We start from the raw sequence: 27,427 nt of genomic DNA on the forward strand, positions 1-27,427 counted from the left end.
AGGCATAAAAACTGTACAAGTGCTAGATCAGGTTGGTGTACTTCCAACACTCGTCCAATGTAATACTGGTCATCGTAATACACAGCTACCCATGTGAAGCAGTATGAGGATAGGCTGTCTCAGGACAGTTTCTTAATCCACGCATAAACCTGAAATGTATATGATTAGAAAGAGTTAAGTCAGATGCACTTTAACTGATGAATGCAACAAAGCAAAAGAAAAATATTAAGAAGTAAAAAGAATTTAAATAAATTCATGTAGATTATTTGTTCAGCCCAAAATAGTTTTTTGTTTTTAAAAATGGTCCAGTTTTATGGTTGAGCACTGCTTGTTCTTTGATTTTCTAAATGATGACAAATTAATTTATTTCACACAAAGTGTTTAAAATGAATCAGGTACATTTAGCTACATTTAATGATGCTGACCTGAAAATGTACAGAGTTGTTACAGACTGGAAAAATTAGAAATGCCATGTAGATATATAAACATTGGAAACTGGGGATAGGTCTCATTTTAACGTACTAAAAATAAAATTCCAGTCGGTAGCTAGCTCGATTTACAATGCCCTTTCACTGTTAATAAACACTTATCCCAACTTTTGGACCTTGCTCAAAATTAAAACCCAAAAGAAACCAAGTGAAAAAAAATAAAGAAGGGTAGCAGAGCCCATTTTCCTTTTGGTGAATCGTGTTTACAAACAGAAAGGTCAAAGGTCACAATTTTATCACTATCCAATTCAAGCTATTATTACTTGCTCGGTCACATACAAACAGAAAAAAAAATATGTTAACAAATTTACTTTAAATATGTAAAATAACATGCCAAGCTTCATCTGAGACCATTTTGCATGCATATTTCTTGTGTAAAAATGACTCAGCCTAAGTCCAATTAATGACTTCAAGTACTCAAAATACAGACATAAAGACAAAAATAAATATAAAACGTTAAAAACAAATCATTTTACTTACAAACTAGAGATAAATAATCCATGGATGGAATATCGGAGGCCATAATGCATCTTGGATTTACATCTTGGATTTACATCAAGTCGTGTGGCATAAGTGTTAGGCCAGCCATTGCATATGGCTTATTCCCAGCATACTTTAAAAAGCGCGGTGATCTCGCGTAACATCACAGAAAATTATGCTGTTCATACAGAAATTAAGTATAACGAACATGCTTTAAAATGATATCAAATTTGTATTTTTAAATTGAGATTTACCTGAAAAATTGTCATTTTGAAGTTTTCAAAGTGTAACATTTGAAGCAAGAACAAAACCGATTTACACAGTAAAGATATCAAAATGTAGGTCATTCCCTCTGCTTTACAATGGTGCTAACATATTAACATGAGAAATACCACACATAATCCCAAGCCTTATAATAAACATGTATGCAAAATTTCAACGTTCAGATGGACCGCCGCTGCACAAATTTACATACCTCAAACACATTTTTAAATGAAAATAAAAGAAAAACAAAAAAGATTTATGCATAAAATGATAGAAGAAAAGTTGTTCTTGTGATATATTTATTGATTTTATGAACAGTGATGCCATAAAATTTATTGTTCAAAATGTGAATATTTTTTACTTTTGCCCTGCTGGCAGCCCAATGACCTGGTCAGCTAGGGCAGTTTGGAATACCTATTAACAAGCAAAACAACAATCAATGTAACTGTAACCCCTACCGCAGGTCAAGGTTTCAAATTAGCTGATTAGTCCTGTTCCACTGCAATCATCAATGCTAACTAAAACACAACTTGTTTAGCTTGAAATCACATTAATCTGCAAACCCAAGGTCAGTTACTTTGCTAATGTATCACTAACACCCAACATCACTAATCCACTGAAGCAATGAAAATTTCCACTGGTTGCTATCTAAAGTTATCATGTGATCTTGTGAAGATGTACATATTACAATACGAGAAACTGTTACCTTTCACAGTTAATTTATCAGTATATTGTGTAAAGTGAATACTTGCCAACATCCTGCACTTGATAAGGTAAAATAAATGCTTGTAGTGGAAATGGACATACATTATTCCAGGTATCAAGTAAATTAGGGTGATTATTGTCAAAACCGTCTTCACATGCATGAAACTAGCCTGGTGTACTGGCCCCAAACAGATTTCAATACAGATGACAACAAAAGATTTGGGGTTTCAAGCTAGTAATGGCCAATCAAAAAAGGCTGCATTGGTCAACTCAACTCAATGAATGGTCCAGAATTATACTCAATATCTTCAATATTTACACTAACAAGCATTCATCACATTGTGCAATGACAACTGAAAAGATGTTTTAACTTTTTGCAAGGTTTGCATCTGACACCAAAATGTCAGAAATTTGATTATGACAAGTAGTGCATTATCATAAATATCACGAATAATTTTCATGAAATGACATCTGGAAAGATGTGGAAGTTTTTGTGAAGTTTGCAGCTGACACCAAAATGTCAGAAACTAGATTATGGTAGTGCTTTATCATAAACATCATTGAAGGAGAGTAAGCAAGTACCAGAAATGCTTTGAAAATGGATGAAGTATGACAAAGAAAAGGCTGTGATGTTGTGCTTTTGCTGCACTGACCATTCAGATAAAATACAAAAGTGTGTGGGGTTTTTCATTCATTGATGGGTGTAAAAACTTCCATAAATCAGCCACTATGGTATTCCTAAACTAATCAGACATTAAGAACTATAACCCAAGAGATGCCACCAAGTTGTGGTATGCTGTTGGACAAAAAAACAAAAAGTCAGACACCAGGCCTCTGGGACCTAGATCTGATGATGAATTACTGAATACAGTAACCTAATTTTCACTTTCATTGGGTCTTTTTTTGTTATTGTTTTGACCTTTTGAATAATAAATGTTGAATTAGAAAATGAACTAACTTCTGACCGATTTTTTGCAGGATTAGAGAAAATTACGCAGGATCAGTCAAAATTTGATATTGGTGATCATGTAGGTTGGGTAAAAAAAAAAAACAAGCCCTGAACTTGATCTGAACTTTACATACAAGTCAACCTGTCTGTACGTGTTATAACAGTAAACACAATCTGTGTAATGAAGCACTTTCATGTTTTCTTCAGTTTAGTAGATTATATCTTTACTACGCTAAATTTGTTTTTTGTTGAAATGATAACCTCAGTCTAATGGGTATAAATACCTCATTCAGATGGGCATGGAACAACTAAACACACACATACACACACACATAGTGTACAACTAACATTAATGGACATTATCACTGAAATAACGTGGTTACCTAAAGCATGACCTTTAGTGAGTACATGGTAAAAGGATGGTGTTGGTAAACCCATGAACTAGAATGCCATATATAGTAATATATAAAAAAGGCTAACTCTCCATCTCTCACAATCTAAATACAATATTTGCAGGCAAGAGGACACCATATACTTTCAGCAGTGAAAAATAAATCTAAATAATAATTATGCCACCATCATACAAACAATTTCATAAACTTGTGACATCTAATTGATGTTAGTCTGGACAAGGCTAACTCAACTACAGTTTGTTACTGATATGGCTTCACGCAAAAAAATACATTGGCTGATTCCATACCGGGAAATTCAAAATCAGGAAAGGACAAATTCCAAAGTCAATTGAAAGCACATGAATTCCTTGCAAGTTTCTAGCAAGCGCCTTCATGACATGTTGCACATACAAATGAAAATATTTTTTGACAAGCATCCATAACATACAGATCAGTACAATGCATGCACAACTCGGTATTATTTCCACCCAAAGGTAATCCTGCTATCTGGTGTTTAATTCTTACTCTGCCTGGCCTAGAAAAACTGAGCTCAATACACAGGTAAGCACAGATCACTAAATCATGAAATATACAGTGATCAAATTTTCACTTAAGACAGTAGCACTCATCATAAAACATTAATATGCCAAGTTATGCAATTTTACAAGCAATAGCATCTCAGAAAATGACTAAGAACCAAATCTAACATCATTTTTGGGTTCAAAATAACTCATTTTAAATTTTTTAATGTCAATGAGATCATCCAAATCATCAGCCAGTATTTGTCAAACAAAATCATCACTTGAAGATGAATCATGTTCGAATCAGCCATTTGGGGTTTTCTAGGTAGCCCATATTTTAAACAAATGCTTGTGTGTGTGTCTGTGTAATGTGACTTGGATTTTTAACAAAGCTTTTTAAAAAATCAGTCATATCGCTACAATGTCTGCAGTGTGGCAGTTTATAGTGATGTCTAGCACTGAGGCATCATGCCACAGACATGTAGCATGATGTCCCACCTAGTCACATTATCCTGACACTAGGTTGACTAGTCCTATCACTAACCACTTAATTCCAAGCACCAAGTGAGGCAGCTGCTAGTACCATTTGTATAAGTCTGGTATGACTCTGCTGGGGTTTGAATCTGCGACCTCCTACAACAAATGCAGATGTTCTAAACACTTAGGCCACTGGAGCAGTGCAAATGAGCACTGTAAAACTTCTTTGGTGAATGAAAAGTTTAAATGAGGAAATGCTTGTTCCATGGCCCAATATGCCAAACAAATTTAGTTGAACAACTAATCATCTCAAGTCAATGTACCCATAGATGCCTACCTGAAAAAAGACATCGCTACAAGACCTCAACAAGCAGCATGACTTATGTCAACAAGCACCTTAAGTGATAAAAGAAAAACATTGTAAACTTATTTTTATATGCGCTACTTTAAAAATAATTGGAGAGAGTTCTCAAGCATCATTGCTCTCCAAGTGTGTGTACCCTGACAACACCTCTGTATATGTACATACCCATTTAGCATGGTTGACTGTACATTACTGATCATGGGATCTCAAGGGCCTTAACCATTCAAGGTATGTGGCCTGAAACAAAACTTAATGTGCAGAAACCAGTATTTGCTTATTAGACTTTCCATGCCTGTGACCCCTGACCTCAAGACTCCAGAATCTAAAGTAATTTTTTTTATTCCAAGTGCAAGCCAACCACAAAATGTGGTCACAGAACTTACTCTAGTTATTCTACAAAATCCATGTTCTCTGAGCTAAAATGACCTTCACTTTGATTATTAACCCCTAAATCAATAGGACTCTTTCATGCCATAAGTGCAAGCCTTCCACAAACTTTTAAGGTACGTGGTCTAGAACTCAAGTTATTATGCAAAAACCATTTTCAATCACTGTCACCTTGACAAACTGAACTCAAAATCAATAGGCTTCTCTCTTACCCAATAAATATGTCATCAAATAAATTTTTCTTAAAGGTGCTTGGTCAATAAATGAAATTTTGTGAAGAAAACCTTTTTTTCTCCAGTTACAAGTGATCATGACCTTTGATTTTTTTACCCCAAAATAAATAGGTTTCGTCCTTACCCCATATGCAGATCACCTATAAAGTTCTGTACAGGTTTGTGATTTATAACTAATTTTACTATCCATAAGCCATTTTCCTTCTATGAGTAACAATGACCTTTACCCATGACCTTTTGACCCCAACAATAGGCTTCTTTACCACATGTGCAAGCCATCTTCAAAGTCTGGTCAAGGTGTATGATGTAGAACAAAATGTTCCTGTGCAGTAACCTTTTTTCTTCTTTCAGTCAGTAACCTTAACCATAACTAAAAATATAAACTGGCTTCCTCCTTCTTCAATGTACAAACCAAAACAAATTTTGGTAACTGTAGATGTGACAAAAAACATAAGACTGATATACAGTCAAACATGTCCCAATGATTACCATTACACATCCAGTCACAGTCACATTCTTAAATTCCATGCAAACTTCCAATATAAAAGTCATTTATATAATGTTCACTTGTTTTATGCGGTTAGCGGCCAAGTGTTTCTGAATCAAATAATGGTTTATTCCCATTTGTGCGGTTACTGGAGTGAATCAGCACTGACTGCTCAATGCATGCAAATTAAACTTTTGTTTGATGAGGATGGCAGATTAAGGAATAGCATATGAATCAATGTGCAGACATTTCTTATCTCATTTGTACACACCATACTCCAATCACAGTGTCAATGTAATTCAAAAGTGCAAACATGTTAATTCGAAAGCAAAGTGTTTTTATCATGAGATAGAGTGTGTGTGATTTAGATTTTTAACATAGCTTTAACAATTTTTCAGTCAAATCACTACTATGTCTGCAGTGTGACAGTTTATTGTGATGTCTAGCTCTGGGACATCATGCCACAGACATGTTGCATGATATCCCACCCATTCACATTATCCTGACACCAGGCTGACCAGTCCTAACACTAACCTCTTAATGCTGAACACCTTGTGAGGCAGCTGTTAGTACCATTTTTATAAGTCTTTCGTATGACTTGGCCAGGGTTTGCACCCAAAAAACTCGCACACACATAAGAGAGAGATAGGCACAGAGTGAATGCAATTTGTTAGCTGGATAATGGTTACAGTAGTCACAGCGTTGTAGCAATGAGTCACCTTTTGTGACATGTTTGAGATCTTAGTCTCTGAATAATATGTTAATCTATGAGGAGAGACATCAATTTATCTCATTTCATTAAGATCAGGTGTCATTCAATATTTACAAAACTTCTGTAAAAGCAGACAAAGTTTCAGTTTAACTGTTAGCCATATTAGCAACTGACCACTTAATTTTGAAGGTGTATGGGAGGTCTGGAATATTTTGAAAATAATTTTGGCCCTTTAACAGCTTGAAATAAATCCTTACTTTGATTTATATAAGAAAAAGAAGCTGTTATATCCATTACAATAGGTACCCTGAGGTAAACTTTTTAAAAACTGGCTCAAAAGAAAATCCCATACACATACCCCCACCAAAAAAATCAAATTGTCAGTTCCTTAAACTTTCTTTCATTACCTGATCATCCAAGGCCTCTCACATAAGCTGACACTTCTGACCTTGAGTAACTTGTCAATGCAAATATCTTATTAAACTGTGAGCCTTATTATGATTACTGACCAAACAAAGAAAGTCAATCCTGTTTCACAATCATATGTAAGCTGTCAATTTGTAGTAAAATCAGTGTTTTGTCATAGTGCACAATACAAATAAAATGTCGGTGATTATTTAATTTATAAGATGGATTAAAGTGAGCAGGGTACAGTAATCTACAACACTTTGGAGGAAAACAACATGTACATGTATTTTATCGAATGGTGCACTAAATTAAATCAGTTAATAATAACAACAATAACAATATAAATGGTATTCAGTGCATGGTTTTTATTCAGTTTTTAAAGGTAAACCTGCATATAGAGATCACCTGTGTACAAACAACAGCTTTACTTTCCCCCATATGGCCGCTATTCCGTATTAAAGCTAGGGGGAAGTGACTTCTCTTTCTGGACAGAACAGGGGGAAGTGAGAGCTGAACAGGGAGAAGTGGGAGCAAAATGTGTGTGTTTTCATATTTGAATTATGCCTCTATTTCCCAATATGCATATTTGCCTTTAACATTAGATCTAAGCAATATTTTATTTTCAAGCACAAAATGTTCAGAGTTGTATGTATCTTAGGTCTCACTAGGATTTTAAAACTAGGAGTCCAGGACTCCTATTTTGGGAAAAACAGATGTCCCACCAGCAAAAGTTGCAGTCCCCTACCATAAGTATATTGGGCGTACCCGAAGTGGCTAAATTTCCAGATGAGAAGAACCAGTGGTTACCAATGAGTTTAATTTTCTAACTTCTTTATACCATGGATATATAGCTCTTGTTTGTCCATTAGAGTTAAAGTTCATTTTGTCAGGCCAAGGAAAGGCCATATTTCAAGCTTTAAGCTAGGCATCACACATTTTCTTACATCTTACACCCTTTCTCTTTTTTGGCAAGGGGGGGGGGCACTTGTCTGGTGCCCTATCCCCCTATTCTTTTCTTACATCTGGCTAGTGTTCCATGTGAACTATCAGATCTAGCAACTTAGCAATCTGATGAATCTTGTTACAATCTTCGTCAATTTGCCATTTATCCAAATTAGCAAATAGCATTTTGTCTAACTCTCAACCTGTCTAGATTTCGAGGTCATATGCACTACTTACTCGGCTACACTTGGAAACGAACATAATATTGAAAGATGAAGTTGTTCATTTGATGTGCTCTTCTACACATGTGCATCACTGGGTCTTTCTGCCTCTGAATTCAGTCATTGTAACTAACAGCACATTTTCCCACCACTCAGAAGCTAGTCAAGTCTTTGTACTTGCCGCCAAGCTATTATGTTCTTTCGATGTACTCTTACAATCACAACATGTACATCTGGAGGTCTTCAAGCTAGTGAATTTTCTCGTTGTAAATATCAGCACTGCTAAAATGATCAATTGATCAACACAATTTCCCACTCAGCAGGTGGCTGAAGCAGGACTAGCAAGCTTTTAAATTTGCCGTCCAGCAATTGCATGCATATGGAGGACTCCTGCATCAGTGATTTTCTGCATCCCAAATAAAAAATGTGCATGATTAAGCATTTCTGAAACCTCTGTGTATATTTGGTATGTGTATAAAGCTTATCATATTCATTCGTAGTGTATTTTGGCCATATGACTTCAAAAGAGAACAATAGAAGCTATACATTGTAATGAATTTTAACAGAGTAACTGGATTACAGTGTTGTAATTTCAAGTTAGAAAAAATGCTTCATCAGCTACCATTAATCAAGAATTTTTTGTACTTTTTGTCAAGTTCACTAAAATTTGTTTGAAACCCCAGTCTCTTGTACATGACAGCAAATGCACACATTCTTCAGATCATACTGTTCATCCTAATTTCTTAGTTGCCGATAAAACATTATTGTAATTATTCTTAGACAGCACATACAAAATGAATAAAGTTACTGACATTGCTCGGTATGAACTAAACTGTTCTTTCTAACCAAATCAACACAGACATGTGAATGCATCTATTATCATAATTTTCCTATTTTAACCAATCACTTTATAGCATTGTAGCAATGGTCCAATGAATGGATTGTAAATGTAAGGTTTAATTATTTATCTAAAAATCTGTAGTTAACGTTAGGCATTAGTTATGTAGTATTTGCTTCACTGCTTTTTTCTTCTTCGTATTTTTACAAATATTAGGAAACTCTGACCTTAAAATAAAAATTACTATTTAAATACTATTAAGTTTCAAAACATGGTTATGTTTTTATTTATCAAAAGATAACTTGTGGAAATTGGGCAGAGATAGTTGCCAACGTACTCAGGAAAGGGTTTATGGTCAATTGCCAATCAAAACACATGCATGTGAATTTGCAAGAATTTGTTTGTTGGTGCAACTGATATCAAAACCAGGTATTTGATAGCTTGATGCTTAAATTTCACCATGAGCTACAACATTGGAACTAACCTGGCTAAGACAAGGGAGCATCTCAAAACTACTGTCACTTAATCTACCTCTAAAACATCACAGGACAAAGTAGTTTTCACTTTCCTAACAGAAGAAGGGAAAGTTTACATTTTTAGGCAACCTAGTTGCGCACTTCGCCTGACACCTGCTATTGACACATTTGTATCCACTTTTAAGTGTAGTGGGAAATGTGTGGTTGTTTTCCAATCTGCTGCCTTAGTCATTATACTTTCACAATTCAACATTCTTGAACACGTCTCATTTTGGATGCCATTTTTAGAAAATTCTGTAAGCAACAGCTTAATCATGCTGACATTTGGCAGAAAAAAAATGTGCAGTTTAAAGTATCTGAATTACTCCTGTACACCATACACATACATATATTTCTCACAAATATAGCCCCCCTCTGAAAAGGCCAACCCTCTTATGAGGCCACTTTCCCAATGCAGCTGGGATGACAACATAAGAGAGGGACCAGTGTATGTGCAAAATTATGAAAACTATACAAATAAAATATATACATTATTACTGCATCTTTAAAGTTTCTTACCCATTGGATGAACTTCTTGCTATAGTGCTTTCACTGACTTGAGGGTTATTACTAGCTATAGGAATATACTCTGTCCTTTGATGAGAGACAGGGGGTGGGACTGGGGCAGCAGCAGGAGGTGGTGGGGCTGATGGCTGCTTCACTTGCATCTGCTGCTGGAGCTGGAATTAAATCAAAAAACTACCGTTGTAATTTTTAAAAAACATATTACAGCAGAAATCACTCATGAGAAATTCCACGCAAGGGGACCAATTTTTGCAGAGAGAAAAGAGCAAAGATTGAATTTGAAGACCATTTTGCACACATCATTCTAGCCAGGCTAACAGGTCAAAATTGAATGGTCTTCCCTTGTCACAATATAAACTACCTTCAGGACCAACAGGAAGTAATGTTTATACTGTGATGTTTACACGTGTAAACAACATCCTTTAAGGTTTGTTATGTAAAAATGTATTAAAAAATCGATAAAGCATTTGTCCTGAAGCGTGAATTTTTTTAAATACAAGAAAAATCAAAATAGCTGACAAAACAAGCAATCTGAAGTTCAATTTCAGAGGTAGAGAACTGGATTAAAGAGATCAAATGTTATCTTACTCAGGTGGTAGTACCAGCACAATGTCAAATAAACACAAAATTAATTCCTTCACCGAAACTAAGAAAAACATGCTCACTCAACAAGCAGTTAAGGCTTCAGAAATACTACCCCACTTTCTTCAGTGTCTAAAGTAAAAGGGCATAAGTGCACAGATTAACTAGCCATACTATATGCTTGTTAAATGAAACAATGAATAATGGAGGTGATTTCCAAAAATGTATTTGCTCTGCTAAATTCCTTGCATGGTTTTCTATTTTATTTCTAGTTTTGAACATTTGCATTGATACCCTTTCAATCAAGATCAGCGTGAATTGTGAACTGCAGCTTGATATCCTTTCAGTTGGGATCGGTTTCATATGATGAATTGCGACATGATATCCTTTCAGTTGGAATCAGCTTTATATGGTGAATTACATCTTCATATCCTTTCAGTTGGAATCAGCTTTATATGGTGAATTACAGTCTGATACCTCTACAATTAGGATCAGTTTTATACTGTGAATGACAACCTGATACCCCTTCAATTAGGATCAGTTTTATACTGTGAATGACAACCTGATGCCCCTTCAATTAGGATCAGTTTTATACTGTGAATGACAACTTGATACCCTTTCAATTTGAATCAGTTTTAAACTGTGAATTACAACTTGATACCGATTCAATTTAGGATCAGCTTCATACTGCGAATTACAAGTTGATACTCCTTCAATTATGATCAGTTTTATATTGTTAATTACAGCTTGGTTAAATTGTGCAAGCTTCATGTGCCCTTTCTTCTAACATATCCAATCTGAGTGACTGCCTGATGCAACACTCCTGCTGTTATTCTTAACAAGCTTCATGTGCCCTTTCTTCTAACATATCCAATCTGAGTGACTGCCTGATGCAACACTCCTGCTGTTATTCTTAAATTATCTTTCCAGTATACACAAATATTCTTTTGCCATTTAATAAATATATCAAGCTCTCCCTCATTAGAAGACTTTACAAATCCTGATGCCCTAGGCTAGCTAAAATTATGCTTGGGCAAGCTCAAGTTTGCAATATACTTATCCCACAAGCAAGGTAAACATACTGAGAGCAGGAGGTCATGTTTAGCTCATAGTGCCTTATATTCTGTAAGTTTCATACTCTGTGATCTGACCACAGTACACAATCAGCACCTTTATTTAGTGTTTATATGCACCACATTCTTCTTTTACATAACTGTCTGTAGTTTCCTTCATCTAGCGATCCCTTATTTCAAACAATATAATGTCAATTATGACCATTTTGTAGTCATTATCAAAGTCAGTCACACCTTATCTCATGCAGATATAATGGAAATATTTATTATCGAAAGCAAGTTTTGACAAATTGAAATAAATGTTTAAATTTGAACTTATTAGTTACATTTGACTCAAAATTTTGATACATATACAGGATTTGCCAACTTTCAAGCATTAAACTAGAACATGCATTTTACGTACTCCAATATGAACTGAGCTAGCCAACTCTAAACACAAGTCCTGCTAAGGGACTGATGCTCTAATGCATGAAAGAATTCAAGATAAGACCATTTCTTCTCTTTTAACTATGGAGTGTTGAAACCATCTACGATATACAAAAGCAATAACAAATTTTCAAAGTAGTGCCCTCATTTTCACTTAGGACCAGCTAGACATCATAAGAAGTCTTTCTGTGAAAATTATACGTGGATCTAACCATGCATTTAAGAAGAGTAGATATACCATGATTTTTAAGATGACCACTGTTGTGGCTATAATGGATGTCAGATTGGCAAAATTTTCATCTAGGACCAAATAAACCATGGGATGAATCTGTCTGTAAAGTTTCAAGTAGTTCTGAAGTAGCAATAACATACTTTTGCAAACAGAACGAAAGGTGACAAAGGACAATCCCATAAGCTCTTCTGGTCTATGACCAATAGAGTTAAAAACTGGTTTGTCAAAGATCATTTTGTTGTACATCACAAATTTAAATGTGACCTCCAAGAAATCAGGTTAAAATTATCAATAATATAATTTGTGAGAATTTTCTGACAGGTGTCTTTAGAAATAAAAGGCTCTCATCAAAAACAACTTGCCACTTGCATATTTTTTAAAGTAACAATGATCTACTGAAAATGTTTTACTCCCAAGTGTTGTACTTTGCAATCTGTCCACTGTACATAATTAGAACCTTTATCTGGCATTTGTATGTACCACATTTGTCTTTTAATTTGCATTCCATTTAAATCTGCATTTAAGCCAACATAACATTATTTTTCATTAACTATCTCAGAAATGCATTCTGATTTTGTGTTCCAATAATCATTTCCTTTCATTTTCACTCATAAGGTCATGCTAAGTGTGCTTTAATAAAACAGATAATGCAACAAAACTCAAAAGACAGGAGTAAATTTAAATTTAACAAATTACAAGCACAACTGCAATGAAAATGTAAAAAACATTCATGGAATATTTGTCAACAATTTTTATTTTTCTTATTTCATTTCACACAAAAATATTTGTACAAATACAACCAATGGTGATATTCAATATATGTTTGTACTAAGTTCAATAACAATAGTCAAGTAAGAAGACTTATATTAGACATAAAATTTTGATGGTATTAGTAACTCCAGATAGTGCCTATTCCTTATCGGTAAACAAGGCAAAAATCAACTTTTTCTTGGACTGTGTAAGGTAAATATGTATTAAAATCAATACTGATAATAACATTTTTATAAAATAAACTTTATTTAAAAAGGCTTTAAATTATCTACAAAAGCATATAAATTTCATTAATATATACTTTTTATTGTATAACCATATGGTCATGTAATTATCAATCAGTCATCAAAAGTGACTGCTCTCAGTTAATTGCTATTTCCTGTGTGCACGCATTGACACCAGTGTTTGTTTTGCAAATGTGGGTCACTAGAACCTCATGAATATTAATGAGGTATTCATCAATTGAATGGGGAATGAATGATGTTTCCGATGGTGTTTTGAAAATTTGCATATGATGACCCTGTGCGGAAAAAATAGTCCCTAAAGTCTCGCTAATTTTTTTCAACTCGCGAACTTTAGATTTTAATTTTCAATATATCATTACAAAATACACACTATGTACTCTTTCTTTTGATACCAAATTTGTTTTTCGGAACAAATATTTATGTACCTGCATTTAATTTTGAAAGTATGCCTTTCACCACGTTGACCTCCATAAGACATGCAGGCGAAGTCACCATATTTGTTTTGCGATAAACATAACATCAATGTGAAAAATTTACAATCACAAGACAAATGCTGTGATTTATTGCACATTGTTGGAATGTTTTGTATTGGAAAGTAATTCTTTTGTATATTTATTTATTTATTAAATATTTTGTGAAATATAGTGTAAATTTTATCATAATGATCGTCCTCATGTTGACATGTAGATTTGACAGATTTACTCTCGAATCATTTTAGTTTACTTTTCTTCAAAACTTGCATCAAAATACAAATTAATGCCAAAATATTGTATGCAAATGTTTAAACATGTTACTAATAAAGTGAAATCTATGTAAACAAAATTCAACCAATAACTTGGAAAGATTGATGGTACGAATAGAGTATGAAAATGTGATTTACCAATCAACGTTTTGTACCATGATAAAGTACTGCTCTGTAATTTTAGATGAGGAAATATGTTTTTTTTTCTTTAAAACTGTACCTAACATTTTTTTTCTTTTCAGTCTAGAAATATGAGTATGGATTTTCCCGATCCTTACTGCCAAAAAGCAGGAATAAGTGTTGATACAATATTTTCCAAATCTTGTAAAAAAAATAGACAAATTGTCAAATGGAATTGTGATTGAAATTTTCAACTTTTATAGGAAAAATAATCAAACATTTGCTGAATTTTGTGACACCCTAACATTGCTTAATGATGGGCGTCTGTCAATTACCCAATCTACTCTTTCCAAAACAGAGTTAATAGTGTACTTGACAGGACGGAAAAAAACTTGTGAGTATAAAAAAAAATGCCAAGTGTAAAAAATATTGATGAATTTCTAGGGAAGGAATTCAAGACAACAGTGCCAATAAAAAATTCACATCATGTGACAGAAAACAGATGCTGTAGTGAGAAAGAGTCAGACGCAGCATGTCAAAGCAATGAAGTTCAGTTGCCATATATTACTCACAGCTCTAAAAATGTTGGCATCCAAAATGAAATTGAAACAGAAAATGACGTCACAAAACAGTGGAACATGAAAAAGTATTTGTGCAATCAAGAAAACTGCATGTATTAAAAAACCAGGAAGCTCAATACAGACAAAAATTAGACTCAATTAATAATCAAATCGGTCACTATTCTGTAAAAAATGTCAACAAAAGAGATTACACATCAAAGATCAACATTCATCGTTTTCGTGAACTTCAGCGAATTTACAAAAACACAACATCAAAGCGACACAAACACATTCAGGAAATAGAATTGTTAAAAAAAGACCTTGAGGAACTTCAAGAGCAGCATCAAAAAAAATGGAAAATGAAAAGTCTTGAAAAGTAACTGCTCAAAAATCAAGCAGTAAGCTCAGAAGCAAAGTGTCGCTACTGAAACAGTCTATATTTGAAATGAAATATAACACTATGAAAAATATGACATCAAGAAAAAGACACAAAAATTTGAAACTAGCTACATTGACTCATAAGTTATCAGAAAACGATCTAATGGTGTGCAAGTTACATGATAAAACTGAAGACTTATGGGAAATGAAAGAAAGTAAAATCAAAACAAAACATACAGATGGAACTTACAGTGATAAACTAAGGTTGTGTGTAATCCAGCTGGCAGATCTGGAAGTTGCCACGGAGAAACTGACACGTGTCATTGAAGTCGTATCAGAAATACTTTTTGAAAAAAAGTTTGACAAAAAGGAGTTACCAAATAGCACAATGGTGCAAACAATAATAGACGAAGGACATACATTGCTGAAAAAATAGACGATTGTGAAAATTGGGGTCTTAATCGGGATGGGACTACCAGGCGTAAACAGAAAATAATTGACACAGCAGTAACACTAGACAACGGTGAGACTGCCAGTCTGGGATTTACCCACATTTCAAGAGAAACAGCCAAAATCATCACAGATGTTACAAAAAATCACCGCATTGAAATAGCCGACATACAAAGCAAATCATTCAGAAAACAACCTAATGAGGATTTTATTATTAATTCCCTTGCTAAGCCTGCATTCACAATGAGTGATCGTGCTAGTAATGAGAAGCTGGCTGACAAACTTTTAAATGAGTGGAGGGATGACATGTTAAAAAGTTGTGAGAATGACATTGACAAACAGTCTGTTAAAAACTTTCATTGTATGGCCCATGTCTTGTTGGGCTTTCATAGATATGTATGTAATGACATTTAAGTACTGGAGAAGTCTTTGGTAGACCAGTATGGCCCATTAGGACAAGACAGATTGCCGATCATTATAAATTCTGGTCCAAGGCCAGTACCATCATTAAGCAAGTTGTCCATACGACATCAGACACTTTTAGGCCAGCTGGCGACCACCTTGGACTGCACGATCGATGTGAAGCCTACTGTACTGAAAAAGGTATATTGTTTACTGATCGGAGTTGGAGAAAAGTTTTCATTTTAAACTATAATCCACAGTCCACTGTGACCATATTATGCTTAATGGTACCACAAAACTTGGAGTTGCAGTGCATTTTAACTGTTTTGTTTCTAATTCAGTCGTTTGAATGGTGACTATTACATATTTTGCAATTTTTGGGGAAATGCAACATCGAAAATTGACATGCTGGGAATAAATTGTGTAACAGCTTTCAAATCTTTTTGCCTTCAGTTCGTTTTTTATTTAAAGATACAAATATTTTGTTCCAGGAATCAAGTCAACAGTCGGGAACTATCACGACATTAACTTCAATGGTTTATTCCAAACAGCGGCTGAGATTCTAGTACATCACCTGGTTTTCCAGACAGTCATCAGAACTGTACATGCACCAAACAAAATAATTATATCTGAATTGCAGATTTAAACTCTGACCATATTGTGACTATGTTGTTAGCCCTAGGGCTTATGTATGTTAATGTGACTAACCCATAATGGGAACTCATTACATCAGGAAATGTGCCATACTTAGAATTGTATATATATATATATTCAAAACTTGCTGATGTTTTTAAAAGATTGTGCAGAGAAACCCAAACTGATTGAAAGTGATGAACATTGGTTGGGAAAGGTGTACGACATTGCAATTGAGCAACGCTTCTATGAAGTGACAAAAATCTATCAAGATTGACAGAAGATTACTGAATCAAGTTATTACTTCTATGTGTAAGTTAATGGTAGGAACTATTGAAAAACAACCCTGATTTCTTGCCTGGTGAGCAGTACAGCGAAGCAGCCGATCCAAAGACAATGATAAGGACACAGTTCACGCAAGTGACTAATCTTGGCTGTGAACACCACTTTGGTGACCTTGATAGCAGTCAGAAGCATAGACCAAATGCCTCCTTGCACCACCACTCCTCCAGTTAACTACTCAAGAGAAACCATCTCAGAAAGAAAGAGTGCTATGACAGTGTGACTTTCACAGAAATAGAGTCATTGTGGAAGAGTGCACGCCGTGGTGGAGAAGACTTGCATCTTAAACAAAAAGAACACCAGAAACGTGCGTGCAATGAAATGTTGGACCAAATGAGTGAACCACCACCAAAGAAGGGAAAACGAAATCTGAATGACACTGATGAAAGTGAAGTAGATGAACTCAATACAGTATGTCAGCAGTTGCCTATTCTAGACCAGATTAAGGAAAATGATTATGTTACCGTAACACACCAGGATGCTTGGTACCATGGATGTGTTCATGAAATTAAAAGCAACAATAATAATAATTTGATAGTTAAATTCATGGCACCATGTAGGAAAGCAGGAGTTTTTATATGGCCCAGCAGAGACAATGTTCAGGAGGTTAAGCCTGAATTTGTCATAGAGACTGGAATGCTTCCAGAATGTCTAAATTCCAGACGTCAGTGGGAATTCTCAGAGCATAGAAAATTTGACTGTTTATAATGTATGCCAATGATTTTCTTCTGAGTTAAATGACTTGTTAAGAAATATGTTGTCCAGTATGTGAATTGTCTGGTAGAAGAAAAATAAAATTTTAACACCTTATTTCCTTCCCTTCATTGAAACAGAGTGAACATAGTTTAATTTCAGTAGATATTTGAATTCTACTGGAAAAATGCAATAAGAGTGACAAGTTTCATGGAGATATCTTTTTTAGATCAAAAGTTATGATGGAAAAACTTATTTTATTAAACCTGTCGGGTCTGCAACTTAAATGAATTAAACATGCTTTAAAGAAGGCAAAAATTCACTAAAAAGACAATTTTTGCCAATATTCAAATAATCGTAACTTCTGAAATAATCAACATATTTCAAAAATTAAAACTGTTCTGAAAAGGTCCGAATGAGCTCTATAAGGATCAATCATTAAAAAGCAAATATGAGGACTTTGTAATTTTGACTGGGTTTGCTAATGGTATTAAAGATTTACCTGTGCTACGTATGAAGCAGGAACTAGCGCAAAGCCCTGTAAGCCCTGGCCACCAGATGACAAAATTGTTGTACCAGGTGGAAGTTGGGTGATGGTCGTTGATCCTGTTGCAGAGACCGTTGAGGTAGCCAGGGAAATTGTAGGTGCAGGCCTGATGGCAACCTGATTTGGGGCAGCTGGAAGGAGTATCCTCTGAACTGTCTGGGTACCACCACTTGCTGATTTAGAAGCAACCTTTATAACAATAACGATTGTTTCTGTAAGAGTTTTGAAAAGTCCAGAAATTATAAATTCACATCAGGGAGAGCTAACTATGAACACCAAAAAGATCAATAGCTAATACTATGCTTTTACTTTTCAGACACTTAAACATGTAAAGTATCTACTGTGTCAGCCTAATCCAAGAAGGATGCAAGCATCAAGTTTCATACTGATATCACAAAAAATTATCTGGAAGTCAAAGCTGTAATTGAAATTAAAAATGCTAGTAAACCTATTAAAGGAGACTAGAAATAAAAAATTTCCTTTTACATATGTAATTATCTACAGATTTTAATTCGACTGCAATGTTTATAAATTAAATATCGTAAGCGGGTAGTGATTATATTGCGTGGAAGATAACACGATTCCGTAAATTGCCGAGTTTTTCCGAGTTTTGATGAGACGACAGATCACGTGGTACCGTGACGCTATACTAGCCAGTCGTCGAATACAAACATAAACATTGGCGAGCAAGGCAGAGAGGAGACCACATTTGGGTTGCACATTCAAAAGTTGAATCTGCAGTCTGATATAATAGTTTATGTACTGTACTGGTAAGTGCTAAAAGAAATTTGTTAGGCACAGGTCCCGGGCTGGTGACTTAAATAAACTAAAAGTCCTGAATGAAATCCCACAAGCCGGGACAGTTCATACCTGTCAACTCTCAAGCCGGGAGAAAAACCTCCCGATTTTGAGGGTATTTCCTCATCTACCTCCCGATCTTGTAATATCTCTCAATTTTGCGCAGCGAAGTCCCGATTATTACATTATGTCTGTCAATTTTTATTTGTCAGAAGAAAAAAACCCAACCCCAAACCATTTATAAATATAACGTATGCAATCCACAGTCTAAATTGCCAGACTGCAGACATAGTAGCGATATGACTGAAAAATTGTTAAAGCTACGTTAAAAATTCAAATCACACGCACACACGTCGAAATCCGGCACTGGACGAAATAATTAATATACAACAGTTTTTTTCTTCTTTTTTTCTTCTTCAGATAATAGAACGTGAAGATTAAACATTATTCAAGTAAATTTCAGATATTTTTAAACAACTACAACAGTACTAACGTAAAAAAAATATAAATGAATAAAATTGTCACCAATTAGCTTAAATGAATGATCACTATGAAATTTTCTCTGCAAAGAAAATCGCATCTCCATTTCCGCCAAAGAAACTCGGCCAGTTAACACCTGACATTCCTCTACCGTATATGAAAAGTTTAATTACCATGATTAAATTACAAGGAATAAAACAAAATATACCATGCAGTATATGTGGCTCTAAAGAACTAATTATGAATAAATATTTTATTCAGCAAACAATGTTACATGCATTAAGACTTAAACCTAGAGAAATAAGGTGGGGCATAAAACTTGAGAAAAACAGTTGCCACATGTACGGTAACTTGTGACTGCAGATTTGAACTGTTAAAATGAAGTCCATGGCATCGTAAGTAACAACAAAATAGGCATCGTTTATTTGGTAATCAATTGCTGGTGCTTACACATACACACACTGTCGAACATGGTTTCTTTGAATTATGTCCGAAGGGCAGTCCTTTTCACAAGATCAATGCAAGGATAAGGATTATGTTCATTAGTCACACCGGCTTTATTGTTTGCGTCCTTAAATCAAAACTTTAGCTATTTTGCAATTTAGCCAGAACTGACCAGAATATGCAAAAGGGGCATGTCGTGGGGGAATAATAAAGCGTATCACAGGGAGAAAAGGCACGTCAAATGGGCGGTCACACATTGGGGCAAGGGGGGGGTCAATAGCCCCCCCCCGTTCTATTGTCAGACAGTTAATGTGAAACTTTGACCTCTTTTTTTTTAATCGCTGCTTTTTAAACTGCCCAAGGAATAGTCTTATATCAGTTCCAATTATTACAGATTACCGTTTATGCATACTACATGTATACAATGCATTTTTTAAATTAAATTTTTAATTTTTATAAGATTACTGAAAATTGTGTTTTCTCGAAACACGACAGGTTTAGAATCTTATTTTTAGCAAAGCTTCCATTTGATTAAAATCAAATCTAAATTTCACCTAGGACAGTGGTGATTTGATTTAGATTGTGCCGTGTTAAGGCATGTATGTCAACATCTTGAAAATACATTTACTCATTTCACCAGCGCGATCAAAAGTTTTCTCAGGCAAACAATTTTTGTTTCAACAAGCTTGACGGGCACCTCACTTTGAATACAGGATGGGCCGGAACTAAAACCAGAAGGGGCCCAGGGTGTTGGGCTATCAGATTTGTTTTTAGCACTGCTGGTGTAAATAAAAGATATGTGGATTGATTGTTGCATTTTGTGGTCACTTACTCGTCCTTCTGCCTATTTTCGTAACTCAAACGTTTAACACTTTTCCCAGGATTTAAAATGTCCAAAGGTATTTCTGGAACAGCGCCAACTTTTAGTCTAGGCCTAGCATTTGCGTATCTTTGAGCTGCCATTTTTTCATGATCCCTCTCGTAACATTCCTTTGAGAAATGTAACGAGCACATAGTGCTGTATGGTGTTGCTTTGAAATTAACTCGTTTGTAATAATGTACCCATTCTTTCATTATGCCTTTATCTTTCGGAAAAGAAATTTTTTTTTATGTCCACAGGCTTTTCTTAATGTTCTATTACACCCGTAAGTAACGCAAAACGGTATTGTCTTTTACTCTGGCAACACCCACTTGGGCTGCTGGAGTCGCTACTATGACGTCACATCCCGAAAGTAACCGAATAGGCGCGGAAATTTTGTATACGAGGTCACGGAAATTCAGCTCCTAGAAGATAGGCCAATATTTAAATATTGGCATTACGGTCGCAGATGATACTTCAGAATAAGGTTTTCTGCTATAGTACTTTTATTATTATTCTATATTTCCATTGGTTTCTGGTCTCCTTTAAGGAGCAAATCTGGTACCAACAATCTACAATGGAACAAATACATTCTTGATCGACCAGACAAATAAATTCTGATAAGTTTAAAACTTTGCTGGCCAAGAAAAACTTCCAATTACTTGCTAATAATTATATTAATTGCTAATTTATTTTAATTCAGGGCATTGCAAAATATTCATTTTTCAGACCCATTTGTCTGCATACATAAAGTGTCCTCTTTGTAAAATTTTTGTATCACAATACTTTAATCGGAGTAGATGAGGGGGGGAGGGGGAAATTCACAATGAAAGACCGCCCGGGCTATGCCTTACCTGTTACGAAACTTATCATAAATAAGAACAAGGTGCACAAGTAGTATTGATATTGCTGACAAGACTTGTTTCTGCAACTGGTAATGTAACTATTCAATTATCACTTTTATTGACATATATGAGAAAATCTCTTTTTCAGCATAAAATGGACATTCCGTGTTTTCTGAACAATAATCTTTGCTGAATATAATGCAGCTTATTTGACACAATATTAATCAGGTCTTTTTGCTTGTTTCAGCAATAACAGTATGATAATGTCAGCTGCTTATTGCGACAATAACAAGAGTGGTCTCCCATTGGATAGAGGGATTGACAGTGCATGCTGTTCCATGGATTTAACAATGTGGAGGGAGAGCTTATATTATGACTGCATAAGTAATTTCAAACAAATATAATTTACTCCAAAAATTGGTTTCTTCAAAATAAGTACCCAATCAATATATTTAAAAAAATTGGTAGTTGGAGGGGTTTTGATCCTTAAGCATGGAGTTTGCTCTCAGTTTTCTAGCAGAACTGAAGCAACTTAGTCTTATGCAAGATACCAACAAGGATTAACACCAATTGGTGAAGAGATGCAGTCTTGAGGAAAAAATTTGCTTTTGCAAATCCAGCAAAAGTCGAGTAACTCAAGTGGTTAAAAAGCTGTCATGTGGCCTGTGAGGTTAGCCTGTTGTGCTACAAATATATGTCAAATTGGGATAAAAGGTCTCTCATAAGCTGAAGAACGATGTCTCTGATCTCCATCCCATGGCTTGATGGAAGTTAGGGAATGCTATGCTGATAATGACTGTCCTAACCTCATGAGCCAATATACATAAGAAATTCATATGGTCTGAATTGGGTTCTTTGGGATCTTAGCGGAAAACCCAACAGATGCAGGAAAAAATGAGCAGAGCAAATATTCTTCCTTTCCCTGTCTGAGTGGTAAGAACAAGTGATATCTCCCTTTTCAGCCTATTGCATTCAGGCATCACTTCAGTGCCTTCACTGGGCCCTGATGATGCCCTTGGAAAGAAGGGTGATATGAATACAGGTTTCTCAACAAAGGACCAATTTCCCATTCTTGGCATATAAACCAGGACCTATCATGAGATCAACTACACCATCATGGATAAGGTCATCCGATCAGGCATGAATTTAACTGTTACTTAAATGGCAAGCAGAATCAGTTAAATTGATCATGGATAAGGTCAACCAATCAGGCATGAATTTAACTGATTCTGCCTGCTAAGGCAATAAGGTCAACCAATCAGGCATGAATTTAACTGATTCTGCCTGCTAAGGCAATAAGGTCAACCAATCAGGCATGAATTTAACTGATTCTGCCTGCTACGGCAAGAGTATCTTGAAAGCAGGTGTTCTATGAGAGAAGACTCAGCGAGGCTTTAGTCAGTGGTTTTAAAAAGTGGCTTGTTCAATCATGTCAAAACTCATGACAGGTTCCATTTAGGACAGAGGGCCATGGTCTTAAGTTGAAATAAGTCAAAAGTTGCCTAGAATATCAATAAGGTCTTCATTCTAGCTAATGTCCATCCTTCTAATCCAGATAAACATATAGGTTATCATGAAACAGTAGCCCTTGATTGTGAGCAGTGCTGACTTCTCAAAGGCCAAAGGAGGAAGTCATCTATTTAAGGTACCAGTGCTTTAAAAAAGATGACGTGTCTTTGTACTGATGGGAGAAAACTCTCCATTTACCTCAAAGGCTCAAAAAGTGAAGCACCTTTTGCCTAAAAATTTTGTACATCACCTCTCTGCTGAAACGTCAATCCTGAGGACTTGTTGATATGAACCAGACAGGCAGTCTATCATTTTTGGGGTTTGGATGGAAAACCAATGTGTATGATTTTCCTGGGAATTTCTGCCACTAAATTCAAGAGACTTCTTGATTTCTCCCAATTCAAGGGAACAATCTGGAATAGTATGAACTCCAATTCCCCATCTTTCTAAATGGCCTTAGGATTAAAGAGATTGAGAAAACAAAAAACCATTTGCACTGAGAGCGTTACTGTTAGTGAAAGGACACAGATATGCAGGCTTTTAAAACTGGGACTGGCAATAAACAGGGTGAGATCCTACCTTGCTGCAAGGAGGTCCGCTACGAGTCCACCCAATGTAAAGTTCTTTTGTGATACAAAAGAAACATTCAGAAAAAGCACAAAATGATGTGTTTGTGAAGCCTCCTGAACAAACATACCTAGCAAGTATTAGTAAGTGGTGAATAACAGGATTTGGCTCCAATATCTCCATCCAAGAGACCAGTGTTGTCTGACTTCAGTCTTGTTAGATAAGCAATGTTTTACAACTTTTATTGCTAAAATGAGCCAAAAGTATTTTTCCTTTGCTTGGGAGGCCTGGATCTGTAAGGTTGTGGAAAAACACCCACAGAGAGATGGATGGATCTGTAAGTTTGTGGAAAAACACCTAAGAGAGGGATGGATCTGTAAGGTTGTGGAAGAACAACTAAGAGAGGGACAGATCTGTAAGTTTGTGGAAAAACACCTGTGAGAGAGATGGATATATAAGGCTGTGGAAAAACACCTTAGAGATGGATATGTAAGGTTGTGGAAGAACACCTGAGAGAGAGAGGGATATGTAAGGTTGTGGAAAAACACCTGAGAAAGAGAAGGCTAAGTAAGGTTGTGGAAGAACACCTGAGAGAGAGATGGATATGTAAGGTTGTGGAAAAACACCTGAGAAAGAGAAGACTAAGTAAGATTGTGGAAGAACACCTGAGAGAGAGATGGATCTGTAAGGTTGTGGAAGGATACCTAAGATCTGGTAATCAATGAGATCTAAGAAATTCCTTTATATAATTGGGTAGGGGTCATGGAAACTTGATTGGTACAGCATCTGAATTGTAATTTATGGGTCACTCAGTTAAATATTCACATATGCTAGCCTGGGTCTGATGTCTCTGTGTCCTTGGAAAAAGCACTTACCTTGTATTTCCTCAGCAAGATATAGCCAATAATGCATTGGAAGTGCATTAAAAAAAAAAAAACCAAACAAATGAGGTTCATATGATACCAGTTGTACAAGGTAGCATTACATTGTCAGAAGGAACACTTTCTCATGTCACAGCTCATATATAAAGCAATAGCTTTATGACCATACATTATAAATGTATTAACATTTAATGGCATGTCAGCACAATGATGGCTATATGATGCCAATTAAGAGCAAAGCTCTAAAATTGCAAAATGGAATAAGCTACACAAAAAGTTCATTACACAATGATATTTTTACTCACATTTAACAGTGTCACAAAAGGCTAAAGTAGCATTTTTGTACTTCATGAAATAGTTACTAATTATTTTTGTCATATTTTTCCCGCACGAAAAGTATATTTACTTCATTTTCCCTACTTTTTTCCCTTGGATTCTGTCATTTTTTCTTCATTTATCTGGAGGAAGCAGTTACTACTCCCAATTTTCCAGTCCAAGTTTGAGCTCTGAAGGCTGGTTTGCACTTGAATGCATTCTCTCTCAGTTGGTTCTTCAAGGCTATGAAATCAGTCTGTTCTCTAGAAGCTTGCATTTGTAATTAAGAATCCAATTTAAGCTCTGCAACAAAAGACTATTCATCATTCATCTGCACTGCAGTCATTCGGTTTTGAGAAAGAGATGCATATCACATAACAAGTAAAATAAAGATGATCAATCATGGGAAATAATGAAGAACTTTACTTAGTATTCTTGAAAGGACTAGTTCACTGAAAGATATTGACGGTAATCTCTATTTTGGGTGATGACATGTCTATCCCAGCTGAACCAGGATATTCCACTTTTTCAATGCTAAATTTAATGCATCTTCTAACCTGCCAAACCAAATACCTGAAATGTCCATTTTATATGTTCCAATGGACAAAGAAAACCTGAAAATGGACCCAATTATTGTTCCCAAAATAATGGTTCACTGGGTCCAATTTGTGTGTGGACCCAAGTTAAAAATCCTTCACAACATCCCTGATGCAGTGACACAGCTTTCTTACCAACTGGTTAGTTGCTGACTGGACTGGTAAAGTTATTCTCATCTGGCCTGCTGTTGAGCCCTGCTGACCTCCTAGCACCGAAGCTAGAGTTGCTCCCGCTGGGGCTATTAGCTTTGTCTGTCCAGAAAGAGCTGACTTTCCTGAAAAAGATGTTTCATTTTATTATTCAAACTGGAAAGAGTTCCTTTTCTTGTTACCCAAAAACAAAGTTAAGACATTTGCTCGGCAATTTGATCAGTGTCAACTGTTCTAGAGTTTTATGAAAATGAAATATGGATTTCATGCAATTAAATGAGCAATGCAGGACCAAAGTACACGGAGCATCAAGAAAGCTGCTTTCCAAAGTCAAGAGGTAAGCCTTCCCTCATTAAAATACCTTTATATAATGCAATTTCAGATACAGTAACACAACAGATCCCTGTAGCCAAAATTAAAGGGCTGAACTTGAATTAGTCAGATGTATAAAAAGAAAAGAACATGAAGCTTTACAGAATTATATCCAGATTTCCTTCTTACAAATTTCACCCCCCCAAAAAATGCACAGTGTACAGTATAAGAGAAAACATATATTAAATTTGCATAAAACTAAAATTACTATATATTTGACTTTTTTTTTGTGGTTATATTGCACACAAAGTCCTGCCAATGACATACAGTACATACATGCATTCACTGAATTTTCAATCATTCTCAATACATGATGGCTTGGTATATAGCATGGTTGGCAGTTGTAACTCCACATCCTAACAAGGGAGACTGCACCTGACTTTTAGTATTCCTTGTCATGATAGAAAATTGCTTGGCAGTTGTAACTCCACGTCCTAACAAGGGAGACTGCACCTGACTTTTAGTATTCCTGGTCATGATAGAAAATTGCTTGGCAGTTGTAACTCCACATCCTAACAAGGGAGAACTGCACCTGACTTTTAGTATTCCTGGTCTTGATAGAAAATTGCTACACAATATGGGTCCACTGTACCAAATTAGTTAAATTTAGGTCAATTTGTAAGTGAGCATGAGTTTATGAGACAACCTGGTTTCTGTAGCACTAGCTGGTATTTTATCACCTAGCTGACAGCTGCCTAAGAACCAAAAGCAACAGCTGCTGGCCAAAAAATCTGTCTAGGAACCGTTCTGCAAAACTTTCTTCCAATTCTGTTGAATGAATGTGTTAAGAAAACTGTTTTAAGGTTTCTCTAGTTTTATATCTTATCCATATCTGAAGGCACATCAGCAACAGTTGTCCCATACGGCAAGGTCACTATGCCAAGGTGATTTAAAATTATCAACAGTTGTCCCATACTGTAAGGTCACTATGCCAAAATGATTTAAAATTATCAACAGTTGTCCTATACTGCAAGGTCACTTGATTTAAAATTATCAACAGTTGTCCCATACTACAAGGTCATTATGCCAAGATGATTTAAAATTATCAACAGTTGTCCCATACTGCAAGGTCACTATGCCAAGATGATTTAAAATTATCAAAGTTGGTCAAATTCTGTGCAGAACTTTTGTTCAGAAAAAGTTGTTATAAACTTTTATTACCATATCTGACACATACCTTGGGACAAAATAAAATAAATAAATGTTTTCCTGTCCAATAACTTATTCTTTTTTTTAATTTAGTTAATGTCCCTCAAATTAATGAAATGAATTTTTTTTATATTGAATTTGCCACTCATCCTGATGCATGTTACAACAAAGAGGGTAAATATAACACTTACTTGAAAAAAGACTGAAATAAACTAACGATATACTGTTCTTTTTTTGTAAATTGTATGCAAATTAAGTGCAAATGATACCAATTTATCATCTAAAATTCACATTCACATGATCCTGTGATGTAGTGTATTCATCCATAGGGCCTATCTACAGTTAAGAGAATGACGAT

The 27,427-nt window shown here is 35.3% G+C and overlaps 1 protein-coding gene and 1 pseudogene across 1 annotated transcript in view; one reads left to right on the forward strand and one right to left on the reverse strand.

Moving 5' to 3' along the window:
• Positions 1-27,427, reverse strand: part of LOC149803827 (protein lin-54 homolog) — a 113,547-nt gene that overhangs the window by 65,533 nt on the left and 20,587 nt on the right. The window contains exons 4-6 of the mRNA XM_089953645.1: positions 25,534-25,673; positions 18,060-18,293; positions 9,903-10,063 (exon numbers count right to left, since the gene is read on the reverse strand). Coding sequence (XP_089809771.1) covers positions 9,903-10,063; positions 18,060-18,293; positions 25,534-25,673 — 535 coding nt within the window. The remainder of the gene's footprint in view (positions 1-9,902; positions 10,064-18,059; positions 18,294-25,533; positions 25,674-27,427) is intronic.
• Positions 15,120-17,572, forward strand: LOC149803828 (uncharacterized; annotated as a pseudogene).

This window comes from Sinohyriopsis cumingii, chromosome 3 (genome assembly GCF_028554795.1).
Source record: "Sinohyriopsis cumingii isolate HCF-2022 chromosome 3, ASM2855479v2, whole genome shotgun sequence".
NCBI lineage: Eukaryota > Metazoa > Mollusca > Bivalvia > Unionida > Unionidae > Sinohyriopsis > Sinohyriopsis cumingii.